Source organism: Aspergillus aculeatus, assembly GCF_001890905.1.
Source record: "Aspergillus aculeatus ATCC 16872 unplaced genomic scaffold ASPACscaffold_7, whole genome shotgun sequence".
In the NCBI taxonomy this organism is placed as follows: Eukaryota; Fungi; Ascomycota; class Eurotiomycetes; order Eurotiales; family Aspergillaceae; genus Aspergillus; species Aspergillus aculeatus.
Window position 1 is genome coordinate 1,716,656 of NW_017962982.1, and position 22,431 is coordinate 1,739,086.

General features: G+C 48.6%; 9 protein-coding genes across 9 annotated transcripts; 4 read left to right on the forward strand and 5 right to left on the reverse strand.

Moving 5' to 3' along the window:
- The first annotated feature begins 274 nt into the window (after positions 1-274).
- Positions 275-4,848, forward strand: ASPACDRAFT_119098 (GTPase-activating protein BEM3). The gene is made up of 2 exons (XM_020196214.1): positions 275-3,900; positions 3,956-4,848. The coding sequence occupies exons 1-2, from the start codon at positions 693-695 to the stop codon at positions 4,582-4,584; spliced, it is 3,837 nt and encodes a 1,278-aa protein (XP_020056921.1). The 5' UTR covers positions 275-692; the 3' UTR covers positions 4,585-4,848.
- Positions 4,849-5,475: 627 nt separating this feature from the next.
- Positions 5,476-6,287, reverse strand: ASPACDRAFT_52255 (uncharacterized protein; the record flags this gene model as incomplete). The annotated part of the gene is made up of 2 exons (XM_020202590.1): positions 5,476-6,113; positions 6,218-6,287. 2 exons carry the CDS (start codon positions 6,285-6,287, stop codon positions 5,476-5,478), a joined length of 708 nt encoding a protein of 235 aa, XP_020056922.1.
- Positions 6,288-6,633: 346 nt separating this feature from the next.
- On the forward strand, positions 6,634-7,650 carry ASPACDRAFT_1869405 (18S rRNA methyltransferase BUD23; the record flags this gene model as incomplete). Its single annotated transcript, XM_020197930.1, has 2 exons — positions 6,634-6,791; positions 6,849-7,650. Exons 1-2 carry the CDS (start codon positions 6,769-6,771, stop codon positions 7,648-7,650), a joined length of 825 nt encoding a protein of 274 aa, XP_020056923.1. The 5' UTR covers positions 6,634-6,768.
- A 646-nt stretch (positions 7,651-8,296) lies between these two features.
- Positions 8,297-9,977, reverse strand: ASPACDRAFT_28038 (isocitrate dehydrogenase (NAD(+)) IDH1; the record flags this gene model as incomplete). Its single annotated transcript, XM_020199533.1, has 5 exons — positions 8,297-8,384; positions 8,442-9,345; positions 9,465-9,539; positions 9,611-9,668; positions 9,945-9,977. The coding sequence occupies 5 exons, from the start codon at positions 9,975-9,977 to the stop codon at positions 8,297-8,299; spliced, it is 1,158 nt and encodes a 385-aa protein (XP_020056924.1).
- Positions 9,978-11,189: 1,212 nt separating this feature from the next.
- ASPACDRAFT_43167 (mating alpha-pheromone PpgA) lies at positions 11,190-11,507 on the forward strand (the record flags this gene model as incomplete). Its single annotated transcript, XM_020201208.1, has 1 exon — positions 11,190-11,507. One exon carries the CDS (start codon positions 11,190-11,192, stop codon positions 11,505-11,507), a length of 318 nt encoding a protein of 105 aa, XP_020056925.1.
- Positions 11,508-12,198: 691 nt separating this feature from the next.
- ASPACDRAFT_78549 (uncharacterized protein) lies at positions 12,199-13,183 on the reverse strand. The gene is made up of 2 exons (XM_020205205.1): positions 13,103-13,183; positions 12,199-13,049 (listed from the first exon to the last, which is right to left on the reverse strand). Exon 2 carries the CDS (start codon positions 13,020-13,022, stop codon positions 12,387-12,389), a length of 636 nt encoding a protein of 211 aa, XP_020056926.1. The 5' UTR covers positions 13,023-13,049; positions 13,103-13,183; the 3' UTR covers positions 12,199-12,386.
- Positions 13,184-13,991: 808 nt separating this feature from the next.
- ASPACDRAFT_119115 (proteasome core particle subunit alpha 7) lies at positions 13,992-15,154 on the forward strand (the record flags this gene model as incomplete). Its single annotated transcript, XM_020196215.1, has 4 exons — positions 13,992-13,994; positions 14,186-14,344; positions 14,432-14,758; positions 14,816-15,154. 4 exons carry the CDS (start codon positions 13,992-13,994, stop codon positions 15,152-15,154), a joined length of 828 nt encoding a protein of 275 aa, XP_020056927.1.
- Positions 15,155-15,381: 227 nt separating this feature from the next.
- Positions 15,382-16,136, reverse strand: ASPACDRAFT_60398 (lumazine synthase RIB4; the record flags this gene model as incomplete). The annotated part of the gene is made up of 3 exons (XM_020203552.1): positions 15,382-15,799; positions 15,866-16,031; positions 16,094-16,136. 3 exons carry the CDS (start codon positions 16,134-16,136, stop codon positions 15,382-15,384), a joined length of 627 nt encoding a protein of 208 aa, XP_020056928.1.
- Positions 16,137-16,741: 605 nt separating this feature from the next.
- On the reverse strand, positions 16,742-19,301 carry gfa1 (glutamine--fructose-6-phosphate transaminase (isomerizing) GFA1). The gene is made up of 5 exons (XM_020196216.1): positions 18,971-19,301; positions 18,840-18,910; positions 18,553-18,784; positions 17,088-18,481; positions 16,742-17,034 (listed from the first exon to the last, which is right to left on the reverse strand). The coding sequence occupies exons 1-5, from the start codon at positions 18,973-18,975 to the stop codon at positions 16,808-16,810; spliced, it is 1,929 nt and encodes a 642-aa protein (XP_020056929.1). The 5' UTR covers positions 18,976-19,301; the 3' UTR covers positions 16,742-16,807.
- Positions 19,302-22,431: the final 3,130 nt, after the last annotated feature.

The window sequence follows — 22,431 nt, forward strand, 5'->3', positions numbered from 1 at the left end:
TTATAGCGCCCATTGGACACGATTAATTTCCTTTCTCAACACCCACAGGTCCTGTATATAATATGCTGTACTTGGAAGACTATGTACGTAGTACTTACTAAATATGTGGGTATTTATGGTTAGTCGAGTCTGAACCATTATATGATGAAGGGCAATCTCGACTAGCAACGTAACCTTGAAAACCTAAGTTGACTGACTACCTTCGTGCTTATTCAGGTAACCCCCCCCCCCTATTTCCTGCTCTTGGTCTCTCCTTCCCCACCCAACAACCAATGTCGGCGGCAAGGCTGTGACAACAGTCACAACACCCACTAATTACAGTCCGTTCCATCCCCTTTCCCCTACTTTCAATCATCGAAAGACTGAGTTTGTCTCCGCGACTATTTAGAACCAAATACAGATATCGATCCGCGGACCTTTCACTCCGAGGCTGCTCCAATCCTTATTTCGCAATTCCCTACCGGCATCAAGCATTCAGACGAGTGCGCTGGAACCGTTCGCTGCTCATTACCCGTCATATCTCAATGTTGGCTTGATCCTTCCGAAACGTCGCCCCGTCCGAAAGTGCCTCTTACCTTGCCTGCCGTGCTCATGCAGCATCTCCGGCTTCTCGCTTCGATAGCGGCTCAAGAGCGTTCAACCTTTCCGAAGCAGCGGCGAGAGTGGTCGGGGATGATTCAAAACAGTATGATATGGACATGAACGGACAATCGATCAAAAACCAGTCGCACGAGATGCAAGGATCAACCGAGCCAAATACCCCGATGACGCCTCCCTCAATGTCGCCAGTTACCTCTTTACAGTCGATGTCAGAGAGGCGACAGGGTCAACGTACAATGCCGCGCACTTCATCGATCGACTCTGCGATATCCTCCCTGTCATCTGCTTCACAGACTAACAAATCTTCATTCGACGCGAATGCTTTGAGTCAGGCTGATATTGGAAATTTGATAACTACAGCGGGATCGGCTGAAGCTGTTATCATACACCTTCTGAAAGAAAAGCATCATGCAGCATCACAAAATTCTCAGCTCTGGAGGCTGGTGGACAAGCAGCGCACGCTCATATTGGGACTAAATAAAGATCTTGAACGCGCTACGAAGGAAAAGGAGCGATACAGAAAGAAGGTCAAGGAATTACAAAGTCTGCCACCGCCGCTACCAAATTCGACGAGCGAATTTCTGTCATCACGGCAGGCGATTGATGAAGCCGCTAAGTCCGGCCAAGAAAATTCTAAAGAGGCTCAATGGGAGGATCGGGCAGCCCTAGTAAATGATGCAGGTCTCGATGGTCATCATAACAACAGTCGTTTGCACGATGTTCTTGCGATTGACAAGCAAACTACTTTCGAGCCGGTCGAACCCCCTGAACAGCATACGGATCGAAGTATTGTAACTCACGGCCATCAATCGTCCTCTGACCTCCGTCAAGTGTTGTCCACAATCAACCAAGACTACCTTGCAAGCACTGGCTCGGTTGGGCATGATGGTAGACCCAGCAGCGACAGGTCACGAAGAATGTCTCAACCATCTCGGAAGCCTCCTCCAGCGCCACTCAACCTCGGACAAGCAGATCATACACCCTCTTACAATGTAGAAGACTCCGATTCCGGCTCCGAGTATGAGGACATTTTGGCAGTGGAGGAGTTCCCGGCAACCCGCGGCAGGAGACGGACGAGAGACGAAGATGACCAGAATCGGGAGGCGCTTTGTGCAGCAGACAAGGATACGACTCATAAAAGCTTGGATAAGACAGCACACAGCCCACCGGCAGATCAACAATTACAACCTGTCAACCATGCAGATTCCCGCCACTCGAGCCATCCAGTGGCATGTTCAAGGTTACTCAAAGGTCACCCTACAATCGCCATCCCAAAGAGTCCTGGGCTACCATTAAGTCCAAGGCCTGAAGATCGCCCTCTTGGATCCCCTTTGCCGCGTTTACCTAGAGACATCCCCCCATCTCTAAATTCCTTGCCCAAATCTTCGGAGAGCACACTCTCTGGACTAGCGCTGTCTCCTCGCGTTTCCAGCCACCCAACTCTATCTGCTGCAGGCCCTTATACAACAGATGATAGCGCTGTCTATGGTTCCGCTCTTGTCGACTCTCTCGGCCAACAATTACCCTCAATCGATGGAGCTGTTAGGACGGATGCATCTCAGTCTCCTTGGAGAGGCAATGGAGTTTACCAAGGCCTTGTCTCAGGAAACTATCCAGACCTCTTGTTACCTCCTAACGCACTGCCCCTGGTTCATGTGAAAGTCTCTTCCTCACGCCTGCGGCCCTCCCGAAACAGTTACCTGGCTCCGAAGCCATTGGAAGAGGAGCCAGTCTTCACTTTAGGTGTGTTCTCTAGGTCTGGCAATGAAGAGCTCTGGCGCGTCGAAAAGGTTATCGCAGCTCTCCCTCTTCTTGACCAACACTTGAGGCAGCTGGGCCTCTGGGGAGGCAGGTTACCAGATAGGTCAATATTTAGCGGACACTCACCTGCCAAAGTCGATGCGAGACGTGCCGCGCTCAACTCCTATTTTGAAACACTTTTTGATACACCAATGGATGAGAAGGCAGCGTTGATTATATGTCAATTCCTTACTTCCGATGCCATAGAAGCTCGAGACGACGAGACAAGCCTGCTCAAAGGCAACAATCTAGGTGGCATTGAGATACGGCGAGACCCGGAGGGCAAACCTCGCAAAGAGGGTTATTTGACAAAGCGGGGAAAGAATTTTGGTGGATGGAAAGCTAGATACTTTGTTCTGCACGGCCCTGAACTTAAGTACTTCGAGTCGCCAGGTGGCCCTCATTTGGGAACCATTAGGATCTACAACGCCCAGATTGGCAAGCAGTCTCAAAATTCAAGTAGCCAGCCGGATTCTCCTTCCCGCGTTGAGGAAGACACCGATAATCAGTACCGGCATGCCTTCCTCATACTCGAGCCGAAGAAGAAAGATTCCACGGCTCTTGTTCGTCACGTTTTGTGCGCCGAGAGCGATGAAGAAAGGGATACGTGGGTTGACGCGCTCCTGGAGTATGTTGACGCACGAAGCGAGGACAAAGGTGGGACTTATAGCACGCCCTCGAAAGCCCAAACGCCTGTGGGGAAGTCCGCTGCGAACGCGCCTGCAAAATCTAGGCTGTTTGCCAATACAAGCTACAAAAAACGAAATAAGAGTCTCGAGAACTTGGATGTGGAAGGTCTCGACATTGTCCAGGGATTTAGTTATGATGATGCTGTTCCTGCCGAACCTCCAGTTATTGGACCCTCCATGGACAGGCAGGCCCCTAAATCCCCTGTAGTCTTTTCAGGGTCATCGACCGACAGTCAAGATGCCAGTCAGGATTATGGTCAATCCTCGGCAAAAATTATATCTGGTCCTACCAACGGAGCTGTGATACAAGACGCAGGGGCCTGGGGCAACAAGACCGCAACAAGTGTCAAAGAGAAAAAACGGAGCATATGGGGATTTCGCACGAGATCATCGATGGATCTAGCCTCACAGCTTCAGGCAGCCTATGATGGCTCAACATCTCAAATGCTTAATACATTCGAGAAAAGAGACTCTGTTAGGCCCGTTTTCGGTCTGGCCCTGGCCGAGGCCGTGGAATTTTGCGCGCCTCAGGGCCTTGATGTTGAATTACCAGCTGTGGTTTATCGCTGCATAGAGTATCTGAGAGCGAAGGGTGCAGAGTCGGAAGAGGGGATCTTCCGTCTAAGTGGTTCCAATGTCGTTGTGAAAGCCCTAAAGGAACGTTTCAATAATGAGGGCGACTTGAATTTCCTGGCCGATGACGAGTACCATGATGTGCATGCTGTTGCATCTCTTTTCAAACAATACCTCCGGGAGCTTCCCACGACCGTTCTGACCCGTGAATTACACTTGGATTTCCTGCGAGTCCTCGGTGAGTACTTATCGAACTTATAGCTTCGAGATCGTTGCTCATGATATATATCTAGAACTCCAAGAGAAGAAACAGAAGATCGCAGCGTTCAACGTCCTTGTCCACCGATTACCCAAGCCAAACCTTGCCTTGCTACGTGCATTGGCCCAGTTTCTGATGATCATCGTGAACAATTCCGACATCAATAAGATGACGATCAGAAATGTTGGCATTGTGTTCGCGCCCACCCTCAATATACCAGCGCCAGTCTTCTCCACTTTTCTCACTGATTATGAAGAGATCTTCAATGAGCCACCATTTTCCGGTGACGAATCACTGGAGTCTCGTGATGGTCATGCCACCATTCCAGAAGAGTCGCGTTTCCCTTACCATCAGGTGCTGCCAGATACTGCTATACACAAACATGGTCGGACAGGGAACCAGGAGCAAACGGGTTTTACACAGGACGCTTCTATGCTATCAGAATGTGTGTCCAGCTTCACACAGCAGAGCTACGAGATATTCAGTAGTAATGCTAGGTCCGAGGTGTCCCAATCGAATCGGTCAACCATGCCTCTCGCTAACAAGTTGTTGTCGCCGAATATTGACAACACGCGGTCTACCAAGTCCAAAAGGAGAGAAAGCTCTCTACTGTTTATGGATATCAACAACCATACCTTTTCACCTCCAGTGCAAGATGACTAATTCCCATAATCGAAACCTGGAATCACCGAGCGTTGGGATCAGCCTCGCGGCGAGACAGGCTCTGCATGCTACCCAATTCCACTGCCTATTCTACCCTACTCACCCAGTCCGTGACTGGTCACTGTCTATATACTCTTCGGTACCTTTCTCATGCTTGATGCTCCATGGCTCGTCTCCTTACGCCTTTCCTCCGTCCTCTTCCTTGAATTTCCCGCTTTGTCATTTGCTGGTTGCTTGGCATTGGATTTTCGGTTCTCTCCATGGTATTAATCTAGCATGTCTCTGTTCTAAAGGCCAGCTTTGTGGTCGAACGAATACAAAATGGCCCCGTATGTTCAGCCTGACACTACTTGACAGGCACGGTAACGAAACGTTTAATAATAATGATAATATGAGAATGGCTTTTTGTACACTTCCTAGAAGCCAGCCAGACAAAGAGCTTCATGGGTTGTTGCTACTGACTTGGATGGCACATTTTACCGATCTGCTCAATTCTTCAGATTCGACAGAGCAAAGTTCAGAGACCGTATACACCACCCAGCCTTGCGATTGGAAATCTTTTGGTTTCTGCCCGTCGTGTTTACACGTTCCGAATGCATCGCAGCTTCTCTTCCTCAGCTTCTCCTTCTCTTGTCCATACATGTCTTCTCATTGCAGCAGAATATATATGCCCCTGTCACATTCGAAGACTGCAAGCTCGTTCCTTTGTTTAGCCTTAACCAAACATACTCCTTCCTATTGAAAGCCGATGAGCGGATCATAGCCTCTATTCAAGAGATTGCATGATCACTTCTATCATATGATGAACTTAGATGAAACAACTTGTGCCATATCTCAAGGTGCAACTTACATTGCATGTGGAAGTTGGGCAGGAAGACATGTATCAGAGACCTAGAATCTCTTCGACCGTTCACCTTTCCAAAATCCCATCAATTCCCCATTCTCACTCACCCAATTCCGGAAGCCATCCACCAATGCTTTCGCCATCCCCTTATTCTTAGACCTGCTATCTGACGACAAAGCGCCGCTAGTGAATGCAGAGCCAGGAACGTGCTCCCCTGTCACATACTCCGAACCCATGCTAGGCAAAACGTTTTCCCCAGCACTTAGACTGACGAAAAGCGCAAAAGGGACTAACCAAACACATAGTCCAAAGTAGGATGCCACTTCAGTGAAAGTCGGCATATCCTCAACGGTGACTTGATATGGGTGTCGCCAGCTTGTTGGGCTTCGCGTCGAGGGCAATGGCTGTGAGAAGTGACGGAACCAGAGCCAATGATTCAAACCCACGAGAACACACGACAAGATGAAGAGGGGATCGGATAATTTCACGACTGGGAAGCGGCGCAGGTTGCTGGCATATACAAGGTGGGAGCCGATACTAAGGGCTGAGAGGCCGAGAGGAAACCGATCAAACACGACAAGGAGCATATGAACGAGGATTATACTGTATATCAGCCGGGATAGTAACCGACGGGCAAGGACGGTGTGTTCCTCCACGAGCTCTGACAGGTAATATAGCCCCGAAGCTAGAGTGAGTTAGTACTGGAGCCAAACTTCTGACTCTCCGGAACCAAGGGGTTTATGGCGAACAACATCAGCATCGTTCCCATTTGTCGTACTTTGCACGTACCTATTGCTAGGGTGAGGAAAGCAAATCCTACGATCACCCCCAAGTACCCTACAAGCGGGAAAATCCACATGATCTGTGTTAGGTGGCGCCGCAGTGGGCGCAGGCTGAGATGCTGGAGTCTGTTTGTTCTCTCGAGGGGATTCGAACAGTTTGGTCAGATCACAACAGCAAGCGGCTTGGTCTCTTGGACTGAGGATAAAGATGATAAAATGACTTTGAGAGCCCTCGCGGTCATATAGAGAAAATCAATATCAGCTACCTCCGTCACTGAAGATGAAAAGGAGGAAGAAAGCAGTTGGCATAGATATACTGCATGCGTGTCGTTGCGGAGTTCCATACACTTGCTGCATGAATTCGGGCGGCAGGTGCGGACCCGCAGGCGGCCAGGGAGGTTCCATTTTTTCTCTTCTGTGCCGCGGACAGAGATCTGACTTCAACCACCCATTTCTGTCTAATTCTTGGGAATATTTTTTCCAGCGATTCTACTTTTCTCCTCATCGGCAGCAAGATACAACAGCCAGCTCTACCACAGAGAGGATACTTGTGTCGTCATGTCGCGCCCTGAAGACATCCTGTATGTTCTGTAGCACTGTCTCCCTCTACCTGATACTAACATCAATGACTATTATAGACCCCCGGATCTATATTATGGGGATCGCGAAGCCGGTCGTTATAATACCTCAAGTCGCGTAAAAAAGGTGCAAGCAGAGATGAGCCATAGAGCACTTGAGCTGCTCGATTTACGGACCCCGTCCCTTATCTTAGACGCTGGCTGTGGGTCTGGTCTTTCAAGTCAAATCGTCTCGCAGGCCGGTCATCAAGTCATCGGCCTTGACGTCTCGGCATCCATGCTACAGCTTAGTCTAGAGAAAGACGATGAGGCAGTAGACCTTTTTCTATCAGACCTCGGACAAGGCGTTCCATTGCGCGCCGGATCACTAGATGCAGCGATCAGCATCAGTGCAATTCAGTGGCTGTGCAATGCAGAATCGAGCGATGTCAGCGCTGAGGGCCGATTACGGAGATTTTTCGAGGGCCTCTATGCTAGTCTTCGACGCGGGGGCCGCGCAGTCTGTCAATTCTACCCAAAGAATGATGCTCAGCGAAGCATGATCAGTGGAGCCGCGATGAAGGCTGGTTTCGGAGCAGGTATCCTAGAAGACGATCCCGGCACGAAGAACAGCAAGTTGTACCTCGTTCTCACTGTTGGTGGCGGCGGGCTGCAGGGTGACATTACCGGGATTGTGAATGGCATGAGCGATGTCGACGTCCTTGATGCCAGAAGAAGCGCCACGGAAAAGGGGCGAGCACAGCCCTCTCGGAAAGGCGACAAGGCTTGGATTATGCGTAAGAAAGAACAAATGACCCGGAAGGGCAAGGTGGTCAAAGCAAATTCGAAATACACCGGCAGAAAACGGCGCCCTGCATTTTGATTCTATTTTCCGAGGCCTTCCCGAGGTTTCCGCGCAGGACATCAAACCATTTATTGTTACAAACAGATTTTTTCTGCAGATTGTGGCATCAACAACGGCTTAGCCACATCGGCTAGTTGCACCGAGTCTGTCAAAGTAGCAGCTCAGATCAAAGCCGGCCCGACGCACGGAAACGGTGCATAACATCTGCCTGGCTTTTGCATTACATGTGATGCAGTGGAATTTGCTTTGTTGGACATTCTTCCTTCAGGTCTTCTCACCAGCTCCTTTCAAGTCGCGGTTCGGACTCACCGAGACCCCGAGTTTACGCACACTTGTTGGGCATTTGTTCCGCTGCTAGTGGTTATAGCTCAAAATTAGCAGATTGCTGTCGAGGGTTCAAATATGCAGGTTAGTAGACAGCTGGTCAGCTTTCATGGGTCGCTGTTTACTTTTGTCACATTCGTCCTGTGTGCTTTGCTTTACGATCTTGTCCAAGGACTTTGTATTGTGCAGGACAACATGGTGGTGTACATGTGGATGATAGAACATATAGCGACAGTACCAGGAGTGAGCATAGTCTACCAGATAAGGAATAGATTAACGGTGAACAGGCCTATACAAGCTCTCATCATCATAATAGTAGCAAGTTCAAAGAGAAAGTTCTTTACAGAGCAGCCTCCATCTTGTCGAGAACAGCTCTGGTAAACTCGTGGGTGGTGGCCTGACCGCCCATGTCACGGGTTCTTGTTTTACTGATGGACGAAGCGTTAGTCAAAAGTCCGCAATGACCCTGGGAGAAACGAATTTACCCTTCACCAATCACGTCATACACCGCCTTAGAGATTCTGTTCGCGTGGTCATCTAGGCCAAGGTGGCGAAGAAGCATAGATCCGGACAGAATCATGGCGCTGGGGTTCGCTTGATCTTTGCCCTTGATATCAAGGCCGACATGGCGACATCCGGGCTCAAACACAGCGACGTCACGACCCATGTTGCAGCCAGGAACCACACCAGGACCACCAACGAGGGCAGCACCAATGTTAGAGAGAATACCACCGTACAGATTAGGCATGACCATCACATCAAACTGCTGGGGGCGCGAGACAGCCTGCATGGAGGCGTTATCAACAATCATGTCGTTGACCTCCAGAGTTGGGTAGTTCTCAGCAACCTTGTGGAAGGTGCTACGGAATAGACCATCCGCAAGTTTCATGATGTTAGCCTTGTGAATGCAGGTGACCTTCTTCCTGTTATTGGCAAGAGCGAAACCAAAGGCGAACTTGGCAATGCGCTCAGACTTGGCACGAGTGATAATCTTCAGTGACTCCACCACACCTTGAACGGACTGGTGTTCAAGGCCGGAGTATTCACCCTCGGTATTCTCACGGATGATGCACAAATCAACGTTCTCGTGGCGGGTCTTGTAACCGGGAATATTCTTGATAAGGACAACCGACGCGAAGATATCGAGCTCCTGACGAAGAGCAACGTTGAATGATTGGTGACCGGAGCGCTCAACGGGGGTGAACAAGATACCCTTGAGACCCAGCTTGTTCCGTCGCAGGGACGCGATGGACTCCTTGAAGAGCTCCTCCGAGTGCTTGTTGCCGGTGTCCACACCACTAACATCCACTTGCTCCCACTCAATGGGGACATTGTCGGCCTTGAAAATTGTTTTCACCGACTCAGCAACTTCAGCGCCAATTCCGTCGCCTGTGATAATAATTGATTGCAGGTCAATATTCGACACAGGGTGGTGACGAGCGAAGCAATAAGATGGCTGGAGCCAGGTATAGGAAGCGATAACTTGAAGAAAATCGGGGTCAAAGTACCTGGAATGAGTGTGACGGTGTACTTGCCGCCATATTTGGTCGGCTTGAAAATGTCCGACTGAACGCTAGCAAAGGCTTGCGGCGGAAGGTTAGTCACAGATAATTGTTGGCAAACCGTGTCGATGGCTTAGAAGGAGTTGACACACATCTAACGGAAATAGAGGAGCGGGCAAGAGTGGGCACCGCAGCTCGACGAAGTAGAGACTGTCACAGAAGCGTTAATAGGCGAGTGTAGCAAGGCGAATGGGAGAGGCGAGTTATTGAGCTTGTTCACGGGTAAGAACGTAACAGAAGAGGCAAAGAAGAACAAGATCCAGTTGTAGAAAGCCGGCTGGAGCCCTCTATTCCCATAGTCTTTGTTTGAAGAGCTGGGTCGGCAGGCAATGATGTGCGGCCCAATAGGCAAGGGTGCGAAGGAGTCAATTGAACAACTGATGCAGAAAGAAAGCAAGGATTTATGGTTTTTCTTCATTGACTTACCTGCGCAGGCTGCGCTGTCCGGAGAGTGAACATCTTAGCGGAGCAGAGGTGAGCAGAAAGGAGGGCAAGGAGAGGAGAGGCGCGGAAAAGCACTGGTTTGGCAAAGAGGACGACGGGAAGGAGAAAGAGACGGAGGACGGCAAGAAAAGAGCGAGGCGAGGGAGGAGAGATGCACGAGACACCGGAAAAAACGGGCGGATCGTCTCGGCATCCACCATGACCTTTCCTTTTTCCCTGACAACAGCACGGGCCGATCTTATCTCTTGCCTAGTGCCTGGCTGGAGCTGGCTAACCCTGAACTAACTGACAGGCTACGTAATTAGATTGAGCATCTCTCCTCAATACAACGAGAATGTGCCAAGAAGGTAATTTTGACCGTCTCCTTCATAATAGTACTTCGGAGCTGACTGCCAAAGTAGCCAATGTAGCCGGTGTCGTTCCTCCTGCGGCGCTGATAAATGCTCTATCATTTCTTGGACCAACGCGTTTGGATTCCGGCGCCGGATACTAGATGGACGCAGTTCGTGGTACTGTACATCTGACCTGTTCAACATCTCTCTAGGATCTGAATGACTGCATGTTGAATGTGAAATTTCCTTTCCGCTGAATCGACTCGAACTTATTGAGGGCTGAATTGGGAAAAGATTAGCCAATCATTGTCTTGTTCTCTTCAACACACCTTTGAACCTCATCTCTATTCAGGCCCTGACCGAGCGACTGGAACAACGGGATATCGAGAATCACAAGGCAATGTGCGATGCTACTCTTAGTTCTTCACTCTACTCACAGTCTCTGCTGGCCATTACCATACGAATCCTCTCTAGTACCAGATTCAGGTTTCCGCCAAAAATATCAGCCCGCCAACCTCTTGCGTACTTGACAGCAGACAAGATACATTCTAGCCCATGCCATTGGCTTTTCTCTGATATTCCATGATTGATGCTTCCTTTCTGTTCTTTTTCCTTTTTGTTCGCAATAGGGCTATCAGTCTTGCCTTCGCCAACATATTCTGCGGTCCACCAGTTTCATCAATAGAAGCCCATTCTATTGAAACACCTATTCAACGATCATGGCAGCACCTTTCGTTATGTTTTATGCTTAAGTCACTCATATATAAGATGCCTCCCCTTCCATATTTCATGGTCTGTGCGGTGCCAGAAAACAAGCAAATCTGTCCTATTTGTCCATTCAATAACATATACAACAAAATACCATTCTTTGCCTCTGCTATATTCAACCGCCACCATGAAGCTCCTATCCTTGATGCTTGCCACTCTTGCTGCCACTACTGTGCAAGCTGTCAGTGTGCAAAAGTGGTGCTATCTCCCTGGCCAGCCTTGCGCCATGATAAAGCGTGCGGCCGATGTAACCGGAGAAGTCAAACGCTCAGCTGATGCCTTGGCCGAGGCCATGGCAGAGGCTTCTCCAGCCAAGTTGCAAAAATGGTGCTACTTGCCGGGCCAACCATGTCAGAAGATCAAGCGAGCCGCGGAGGCTGTTGATGAGGTCAAACGCTCCGCTGATGCTCTTGCGGAGGCCATGGCAGCACTCAATGACGAGTAGTGTGCCCCAGCGTGGCATGTTGAAGTGACCTTTTCCCGGCCACGGCTTCTGCCCTTCCAGGGCCTGGAAGGCATCTACACGTTTCTTTCCTCTCTCGATTCTGTTTTTTGCTACTACTTCGCTTCTCTCTGGAGCTCGGTCCGATTTATGCTACATATGCAATTTCTTGACGGCATTCCTGCCACGACCATAGGGGCTTACGTTATACCAACCAGCAGCAATCTCTACGATCTAAGAACGTAGCATTGGCTGAGTCACTCTCTAACTTGATTCTCCGGTGCCGTCCATTCCTTGTGTGGTGGTAGTTGCGTCAAGTTCTTTCCTTCTTTTCCTCCTCCCCTTCCTTCAGATCATGACCCTATCCATGACTCTTGCAGCCAGGAAGTTGTGTGCCAGTAGGAAAGGGGCGGAGGGTTGAACGACATTTGGCAACCCTTGGGTTATGATATCAGGATGATCCAGCAGGATGGAGAAATAGTATAAATTTTGCTCTAGCATGTGCATAAACCTCTGCTCCATTTTCCCGACTCGTTCAGTGGGATGGCACTAGTCAGAAAATAAAACTTCCTTCTTCTGGTCTCCATCAATTTCGTATGAACATTACACGGCTCAGATCATATCAACATGACATTGCCATAGAGACACCATGCCTGGTGAATCTGTGTTATGGGCCTGTGATATATGTGGTATTCTATATCTATGCTGCGCTGTCATTTTTTGATGGCCTCCCGACTGCGCATTCGAAAAAATCGGAGCCCCTAAAGAAGAGTGCACAGGCATATCGACCGTGACAGTGGTCGGATTTCTGATACATTGTGAGCAATAATCGCTAGCTGTGATGAATTTACACCCCCAAGAAGCAATCGTCGGTACATATTCTCAATAATAGTACTTTGGTGATGCCGAATGCACATACTCCCACCATCTCTGGCCCTGGGAGCGATAAACAGGATCATTTGCAAGCCTGTATGTCGATCCTGCCATGGACTCGCTTGCTGCACTCCCATCTCTTCTGTTGGAGTGTTCTTTGTCATTCTGAGCGACAGCCCTATAGCCATTAATCATGTATGGCTCGGCATACTGGCTGACGCTGTGGTCAACGCCCTGGTCCAAATCATACATATCGAGATCATCAACTGTGCGAGTTTCATACGATGTGCTCCAGGAATCAGACATGCAGGTAGCCTCGGTCTTACCCTGGTCACTGTGGTATCGGTGCTCCGGTGACAACTGCCACATCTGGATTAGGCGTGACCGTTGTTCTGCCATTGCTCCTTCGTAGAGCTTCCATTGTCTTGGCAGAAGTGTTGATGGATCAATGTTGTGATACCTCAGTGTGTCACTTGCTGTGGGGTGCAGATTCATAGTGCTGGCCGGGTTCTTCCTGATATCATACAACTTTGGGTCGGGGGAAACAGGAACAGAGCATAGTGATTGGTCGCTGGCAAGGGGTGTTGATATTTCGAGTGTCATACTCCTCTCGAAAAGCGCAGCGAGTTCTTGCTGGAGTTGCATGTTACTTTCGGATGCCGACAGCCGGCACTACAAGCCCTTTTGGTCAGGAGCTGAGTTTGAAGCAGTGTTGGACCCTCTACCTGACTACAGCATGAAAGTTCGGTCAATGGGGCGAGTGTTTCGGAACCCTTCGTCCCCTGGCTGCAGAAGAGACACTGAGGAGGAAATATAGACTCCATGGCAGAGTTATTGTTCCAGGGGAAAAGATTCAAGTGCGAGAATGCCCCGGTGGATGAAGATCAAGCAACTGCTTCGGGTGGAGTCCCAGTTATGCATATATGAATAGGAGGGAAGGAGAGAACGTGATTGTCCTTTGAGCAAAGTCGCTTCTTTCTGAGAGACGGCCGCAGTTTTAGACCAGGAGTAGTGGATTGATACATATATAAGGCACTGGGTACGAAGCGGGCAGTGAGAACACATGCTGCCCAATGCCCAAATGATCATGGTTCGTTGGGCATATGAGATAAGAGAATCAGATTTACCGAGGAGTTCACGATTGAATATAGTGAAGGTACTGTACAACCACAAGTATACAAGTGGGTATTAGAAAGTAAAGATTTTTACGACCTATGACCATGCCATCCTGGAAAGTTATTGGCTGTCCGGCACTTGGTTACTTGTACTTTCAGCTTCGCTTGGAAACAGTTTTGTCCAGATGCACTCATGGGACAACGTCATCTTACTTGATACGCTACCACGTGACTCGTATACCCCTAAAGCGACGAGTGGTCCGTGCGACCTGAGCTAAGGCCAGGCAGCTCCTTCCAGTGTACTACCTTAGGCATAGGTAACGAACTACGCGCGTCAGCCGACTTGCTTGAAGTCACCATACCTTTCTTCACGAATTTCCAGATCTATTGTCCCGGACTCATCACACTTTATACCCAGTAACCATCCACCTACACCTGACACTTCCTCCACATCCTTGCATCCCGATTCTCACCAATTCTGCGACTGTTCACAATCGCCATGGTTCGTTTAGGCTGTCTGCTTACTCCTGACAACCCTGCTCCTACTAACTGACACCTTTATAATCTAGACATCTATTGGTACTGGCTATGATCTCTCGAACTCGGTGTTTTCGCCCGATGGCCGTAACTTCCAGGTAAAGTCCTGTGCAAGTAATTCAGGGGGCTAGGCAAGTCATTGACTATTTCCTACAGGTAGAATATGCGGTCAAAGCCGTCGAAAATGGGGGAACAGCCGTTGGCATCAGATGCAAAGACGGTGTTGTACTGGCGGTGGAGAAGATTATCAGCAGCAAGCTTCTGAAGCCTGGTGCGAACAAGAGGATAGCAACAGTTGATCGCCATGTCGGCATTGTATGGTGTTCACCTCGTGCCTAGATAAAGCCGTATAGCTCATTGCTAAACTTGCTTATGCTAACATGTGCGCTGGTGTTGATGTAGGTCTCGGCAGGATTAGTTCCCGACGGTCGGCATTTCGTCTCGAGAGCTCGAGACGAGGCTTCTTCGTGGAGAAATGTCTACAAGGGACCTATACCGGTCTCCGCTCTATCGAACCGGCTCGGCAGCTACGTACAGGCTTACACGCTCTATTCGAGCGTGAGGCCCTTCGGAGTGACCGCTATTGTCGGAGGCTGGGACTCTGAAGCGGAGCTTGCGGTTGACGGTCAAGTTGGAAGCGGACCCAAAGCAGGTTCTGGCGGGAAGGTTGAGGGTGCAAAAGCCGGAGGTCCAGGCTTATACATGATCGAACCGAGTGGTCTGTATTGGGTAAGACCACCTGGCTGCAGGGTTTTGAGTTGATGATACATGCTAATAATGTGAAAGGGTTACTATGGCGCCGCAACTGGAAAGGGCAGACAGGCGGCGAAGGCTGAGCTGGAGAAACTGGACCTGAGTGCCGGCAATCTCAGTCTCATTGATGGCGTGAAAGAGGCAGCTCGCATTATCTACGTCGCCCATGAAGACAGTAAGGACAAGGACTTTGAACTCGAAATGACTTGGATTAGTTCACTAGATGGTCCCACGCAAGGAAGACACGAAGAGGTACCCAAGGAGCTGCTTGAAGAAGCTGAGCGGGCGGCAAAAGCGGCTCTCGAGGGAGATGACGATGAAGATGATGCGGCGAAGGGCGACGCCATCGACAACGAACGCATGCAAGAGTGAAGTTTTCAGGTTCTAATCAATAGATGAGTAGGCAATTTCTGCGAGAATTAAGGGCTTCTCCTCAATATCTCAGCCTATTATGATAAACGGGATGGCCCTTCCTTGACATCGATCTAGTAAATAAGGCTTCATCTGCTAAAATTTTCATCGATTGTAACCCTTGAGTAAGAACAGGAAGAGGTTCTTTCCAAGTCGGGCCATATAACTTGTCAACCGCTTGATCCACCCTAAATGTTTCTGCCTTCAGCCCAGTCTCTTCTCTTTGCTCCGAGTTCCACGGCTGCATTGCCCCAATCTTCGCCATGGTTATGCATGCCCTTTTTACCCAATCCGGCTCTTTCCAGACCTTGTTCCTCGTTCAGTACAGTAAGTACACCAAATATGACAGGCACGCCCGTCTCCAGCTGGACGCGCATCAGTCCGTGAGTCACAGCATCGGCAATGTATTCGAAATGCATGGTTTCCCCTTTGATCAAAACACCTATCGCAATTATGGCATCGAATGGCTGGGGCGTATCAGTAGATGGCGGTTGAGTAGATTGGTTTGCAAGGTCTGCAGATGAAGAAGAAAGCAAGTCCGTGGCACTGATGGCCTGAGCAGAAGCCGAGCTTCTGGCAGCTTGAATCTGTGAGGCGGCAAAAATCCTAGGAGTACAGCATTAGAGGAACTAATACCGAAAAAACAGTTGGCTTTCATTAACGCTCGCTTACCGCTGCGCGGCATAGGGCAACTCATAGCTGCCTGGAACGGTATGCAGTGATATATTCTCCTCCAGTACTCCGGCTGATAGGAGGCTTCGTTTGGCCCCGTCAACAAGAGGGCCGATTATCTCCATGTTCCAACGCGCGTGAACGATTGCAATCCTGAGCCCCGAGCCTACAGGGATTAGTGTCAAGCAACAGGGCATGTGCAAAATGCTGAAGTTGGGTAGCCCTCACCGTTGTGTACCTGTGCGGCTCCTGGACCTTTTATTGTAGTCATGTTTGCGTTGAGCTGAGGATTGTGATCTGTAATCTAGTTACTCTGTTGTATTTTTGAGACTATTTGGACGAGGTGTAGAGTTTACAGCGAACTGGAAGTTGGCCGTTTGCGGTTGGGATCCGGAAGTGGGGTCCGAACCGGCCCCGCTAAGCCACTCCATAGTGTTACTACGTACGTTTGCAAGCTTTGATATACGTGGTATCAAGCCATCTTGGCTAATCCGGAGGGCCCTTATAGTGGCAATGAGCTCATTGCTCGCATATATCTAAAGGCAAGCTACGCAGAAATCATCCTCGAAGATAGACGAATACTTTATTCCAGCGCTCGCATCTTTTGTCGTTAGAAAAAATTGTAGTCATTTGTATGAAGGCTATGGTAGAAAACAGAACAACATGGCCCTATTTGCTGTGTACTGATAAGACCACATAGTCAAACTACTCGACGGTCACCGATTTGGCCAGGTTCCGAGGGAAATCAACATTCAAACCCTCTGTGACCGCAAGCCAATAAGCGATGAGCTGAAGCGGGATGACATTGATAAGCCCTTGGAGACAGTCGACTGTCTTAGGGACTTCAATCTTCTCCGTCTGAGCTGAAGAAAACTCCGGATCATCGTGGTTGCAGATGACGATAGGGCGACCTCCACGGGCGATAACTATCATATGGTCAGTCTATCCTGAAGGGCCTATATGCCAAGGAATGATAATTTCAGGTGCGGGAAGGCGGCTGTACTTACCTTGCTGATAAGCATTCAAAGACTTGATGAAGATATTGTCTCTGGTGAGAATCATGATGATTGGCAGGTTCTCGTCGACTAAAGCAAGAACCCCGTGCTTCAATTCACCCGACATGACAGCTTCGCAGTGGAGGTAGGAGATTTCCTTGATTTTCAACGCGCCTGAAAGATATCAGTAAGCACCATATGGCGATCCCCAGAGTCACAAGGCATACCTTCAAGGGCCGTAGGAAATTGGCCACCTCTACCAAGCAGAAGCAAACTCTTCTGGTCCTTGAAAAACTTTTCGCACATTTGCTTGATAGGCTCGTTAAGTTTCAGGATCTCTCTGAACTGGTCGGAAATTTTGGAAAGTCCCTCCATGATCTCTTCGCGTCTCTTTTGCTTGGAAGCGCGGTCTTCGCTCAGCGAAAGGGCAAACATAACCATGGCCACGAATTGTGAGGTATAAGCCTTGGTTGAAGCAACGCCAATCTCAGGACCCGCATTGATGTGAACACCGCAATGGGTCAAGAGCGAGATAGAGGAACCCACAACATTCACAATACCGACAGTCAAGGCACCTCTTTCGAGACAATACCGAAGTGCCATAAGTGAATCCGCAGTCTCTCCAGATTGGGAAACAAAGACACACGTGTCATCGCGGAAAATAGGCGCCTGTCTGTCTAGGAAATCGGAGGCAAGCTCAACGGAGATAGGAATCTCAGTAAGCTCTTCGAAAACTCCACGCACAGCCATACACGAATGGTAGCTCGTTCCGCAAGCAACAAAGATGATTCTTCTGCACCGCCGAATGGTAGAAATATACTGTCGAAGCCCGCCGAGCGTGACCTGCTTGTTCGCAACATCCAGTCGGCCTCTCATGGTGTTGACCACGGATTCTGGTTGCTCAAAAATCTCCTTTTGCATGAAATGGTCGAATTTCCCTTTCATGATCTCCTGCAACTCGAGTTCGATTGTCTGAATGGCGCGGACATTGGAGGTTCCATCATCTTTGGTCAGACGGTGAATGTTGAGCTGGCCCTCGTGGATATGAGCTATATCATCATCTTCAAGATAAAGAACCTTCTTGGTATGTTCGACAATCGCCGATGGGTCGGAAGACAGAAAAAATTCTGCCGGCTGGGGGACACCATCGTCAGACAGGAAAGCACGAGACTGAGAACGATGCAGAAGGGACTTGTCAGGAGGAGCGAGGAGCCCGGTGGCGGACTTTTTGATGGCTACATTCTGAGAAGCCTGCTCAGCCGGAAGGGCACCGTCTTCGGAGAACTCGACGTCCACGAAATCAACCTTCATTTTCTTGGATGTGCGGACACCGATGACTAAGGGAGACCCTTTACGGGCAGCGATCACTTCATGAGGGTAGTGCACGGATTTGATGAGAAGACCAAATGCACCCTCAAGCTCCTTAACAACAGCCTTGGCCAGTACTGTAAACTCAATGTCTGGCTGTTGGTCATAAAGATATTTCGTGAGCTTGGCGATGCACTCAGTGTCCGTCTCTGTTTCGAACCGGAAGCCTTTACTCTCCAGTAGAGCTTTAAGCTCCTTATAGTTGGTGATGATACCATTGTGAACGACAGCGAACTCCCAGTTCAAGTCGGACCTATGCACCCGGGAGGACAGTCGTATGCTTTAGCCAAAGAACCAGAAAGCAGCCGGGGACGATTGACATACCTATGTGGGTGGCAGTTCTGACGAGATGGTGTTCCGTGGGTGGCCCAGCGTGTATGAGAGATACCAGCATGAGATTCAAAGGTCTTAGTAAGGTCGGGTTTCGACTCTGCGATAAGCTCTTTCAACTTTGCAACCTTGCCAACCTCTTTAAAGGCACAGACTTCATTCTTCTTGTCACCATCGATTGCAAGTCCCGCAGAGTCGTATCCGCGGTATTCAAGTCTCGATAGACCTATGCAGCGTTAGGATGGCACGATACTAGATCCACCAGGTACAGGGAAACTGACCATTGAGCAAAGTATCGAGGATGTATTTGCGGTCCCTCTCAACGAGGTAATTAATGTATCCGAAAATGCCACTAAGCAGTACATTCAAGTTAGAGCAGCTCGGCCCGCACTATCAAGAAAGCAGAACATACCACATGGTTGGGGTCCAAACAGAACGTGATAAAGATCTAGGTGATATTGTCTTTCGGTTGGAAATGCACTCGACTCAGGCGTTGGTCAAATTTCGTCGATGGATGTCTACTGTGGAGAGCATGTTAGACCGAGCGGTTATTCTTCGAGGCGCAAACAACAGATAGGGGCGTGCGGGGGAGATGTTTCAAAGCGCTTCCAACATACACTGCCAGTATCTTTTGGTTGAGATAGAATCAGGACCTTGTTGACGGAAGAGACGGCTATGGCCAGGGTAGTGAGAAAGGAAGATTCGGAAAGGTGAGGGATAAATAGAGTAGGTAGAAGTGGAAGGCTATTAGTAGTAGTAACTGAAGGGGAGCAACAAACAATGAAGGTCGGAAGGAGGGGGAGCTGTTATGTTTTATGTGGTAAGATTGACCCACAATTAGCACACAGACCAGGGAAGCTACTACAGGCACTCCAGGGCACAACCATTTATCAAATGAGGTGGCAGCCAATAAGCCCACTCTCTGCGCCTCACACGGTCTATTGGTATGTTTCACCCGTGACTCAGCTCTGGACAACCGCTGGGTAATGTTGGCATCTTCCCCGCGGTATTATATATGTAGGTTATGGAGGATTGCCGAACAATATGAAACCATACTGTATCTACTCCGTATTGCAGGGACTCTCCTAGTTGTTCTACTCCACCGTTCGAAGTGATGAAAATCTAGTACCCGGTTTTGAATCGACTAGACTGAGCAGGTCAAGGTCTCGACCACATGGCTATGGTCTGAGTATCTTGTCTGAGTAGAAGCAGTCTATTGGTAGTACCGTACAGCTAAAAGTTCATCACATAGTTTCAAGTACTGGGTTATTTAGAGGGCCACGCCGCCACAGTCCTCTAAACATAGCTTTCTAATAATAGGCCACTGGCGTTTTAGTGCCGATTTGTGCCGTGGTAGGTAAAGTCGCTAGCTTAAAAACTGACTAAGTAAGACCTTGTAACTTAACTTATTTCGCCCTTTCAATTCAATAAAGGTCAATATCACCACACCAAGAGGTAGACAATTGTATGATTGCTTGGCTAAACTGAACCTCTTTGGGGATACCTATTTTAGCTGTATGCAAAGCCTTCTGCTTACAGAAATGCGACCCCTAATATAGTACTCGGATAGTGTCGTATCAGAAGCATTTGGGTCTTTACCACCTAGACGAAGGTTTAATAGGCTTTACAAGCTCAAATGGAGAAAGGGGGAAGGGGTGCCCCCCCGGGGGCACAATAGGGCATGGTCTCCCATTCGAAGTTTCTTCTACCTTCTCCTCCTGCTAGTACGGAGTAGTATGTTTATCTATAAGTTACGTACCAAGACATCCCCACCTCCCCCCTTTCCTTTTTCCCCCCTCCCCTCCCTCGGCAGACACACACCTGGAGTAATCATTTGAACTTGACCGGATTGTCGGTGACACAGCACAAGGCGGTGCACCGGTGGGTCGATCAGAAGATCCTTTCTGTTTCTGTGACGGCACAAGGCTCTGAAAATAACGAGACTCCATATGCAGTCTACTGAGTATAACAGATTCTCTATCAGGAAACTATGTACAAGTACTCATAACGCCTTTCCAAATCACTGGTGCTGAAGTTTGACTGGGGCTCCAGGGCTGAGTTAACTCAAAGCCACCGGTTATGGTCACTACACAGCTGAAGACATTTAGTATATGTCAATTTCTATATTAAATAATAACAACAATCATCTACTGAACTGATGGGGTTTTAAATGCGCTGAACCTACAGACAACCTAGTGAAACAACTTAAGAATTGCTAGAAAAACCACAATTGTTAGATGACATATTTTGCTTAAGGAACCCGATTTATAAACATGCTCCTTATACTTATGTATAGTAATTGAAGCTATGATTTCTATATTTTTACCTTTAATCACCAAGCAACTTTCTTAGTAAGATGTACTTTAGGTGGCCAGGCAGATAGGCTGATCGGTCAATCCTTTCCTTCTTTTCCACCTCTGATGAAGAGATAGCTCGATCAAACAATTGCCCCAAAGGCGCTGGCAAACATCACATGTCGATTTCGTCCAACAATGGTAATCAACATCGGGTTAACACCGTGCCCTTTCATCACATCTCAGACCATCATACGGTACCAGGTTTTCGCAGGGCGGACACACCTCAGCATCACATCTTGATACAGCGCCGAAGGCTATGACTGTGGGGGTATGATGCTGAGGACAACAGGAGGCATGTTTAACCATTGATACTGTATATGCGGCATAAACTTGGGCTTGCGAATTGATATCAGGGTTCATGCCAACGCGCTTGACTAAGCACCAATAAGTTAGTTAGTTATCAAATTAACTAGCTAAGTAACGAGACATCTTCAAGCAGGGGTGAAGACCCCTCTCACAATGGCGGGGTCACGATGCCATTTCGAAGGATTGGTGGGGGCGGTCATATTTCGCAGCGTATACTCCAATAGTCTACGGACTCCTTCGCAGACTAACTCAGGCTGGGTGGCGAAACATTAAACCCCTTCAGCTAGTATACTGTATTTGACTCGCTTGTCTTCAATTCATTTTGCTGGTGAAACCGTGTCTTCCGTACTAAGGACTATGATAGCATTCTAACTTCATAAACATACTATATACTCTTATATATGTACTTCCAACTTAATGGGTATGGATGCAGAGGGTAACGTGTGCCAACGGTAAACCGAAATATAAATTCCTAAAATACTTCATATCAATATTAGCATATTACAAACCAGCCACGTATCCGGTATCTCCAGCATTCCCTACTCAACCTGGGCCCACTGTACTCGAGACTAGTCTGCATACTTGCAAGAGTATTATTTTAAACTGGTGACAAGTCCACTGCAGTTACAAAATAAGCATCGGGATTGTCTCCCGAGTACTTGCTTATCTGCAATGATCATGGCATAAACACACAACACTCCACTAGTCGGATGTCTCAGAATATTGACTGTATATGATTTAATCTCCAGAATAATGCGAAAAAAAAATATTCTAAACAACACTCGTGCATAATTCTTACGATTTTCAGCAGGTAATTCTCCCCTACCTATCGAGGAGGAGGAAATCTCCGCTCGAGTGCAGCGTGCCCTGCCATTTATCGAAGCCCGCGGTAGGTATAAGCTCTTGCACTATGAAGTACCTTATAAATGCAGACGATGTGTGCGACCGCTTGTTGGAAATATTGATACTCATACATGGCAGATGGATTGTCATAGAAAAAGGATATTGGGAAGAGTCGCGCGCCGATCTTATGACAGGATGATCATGAAGCGAGGCGATAAAGGGAGAGAAATTGCGGCGATTGATACTATGGAAGTTACTTATTCCTATGTAACTTGTAGTTACTGTACTTGCGTACCTTTCTCCATAACAAACGGAGTAACTTACTTACACCCCGCCGCTTCTGTGGTCAATCTTACCCGGCGCGTTG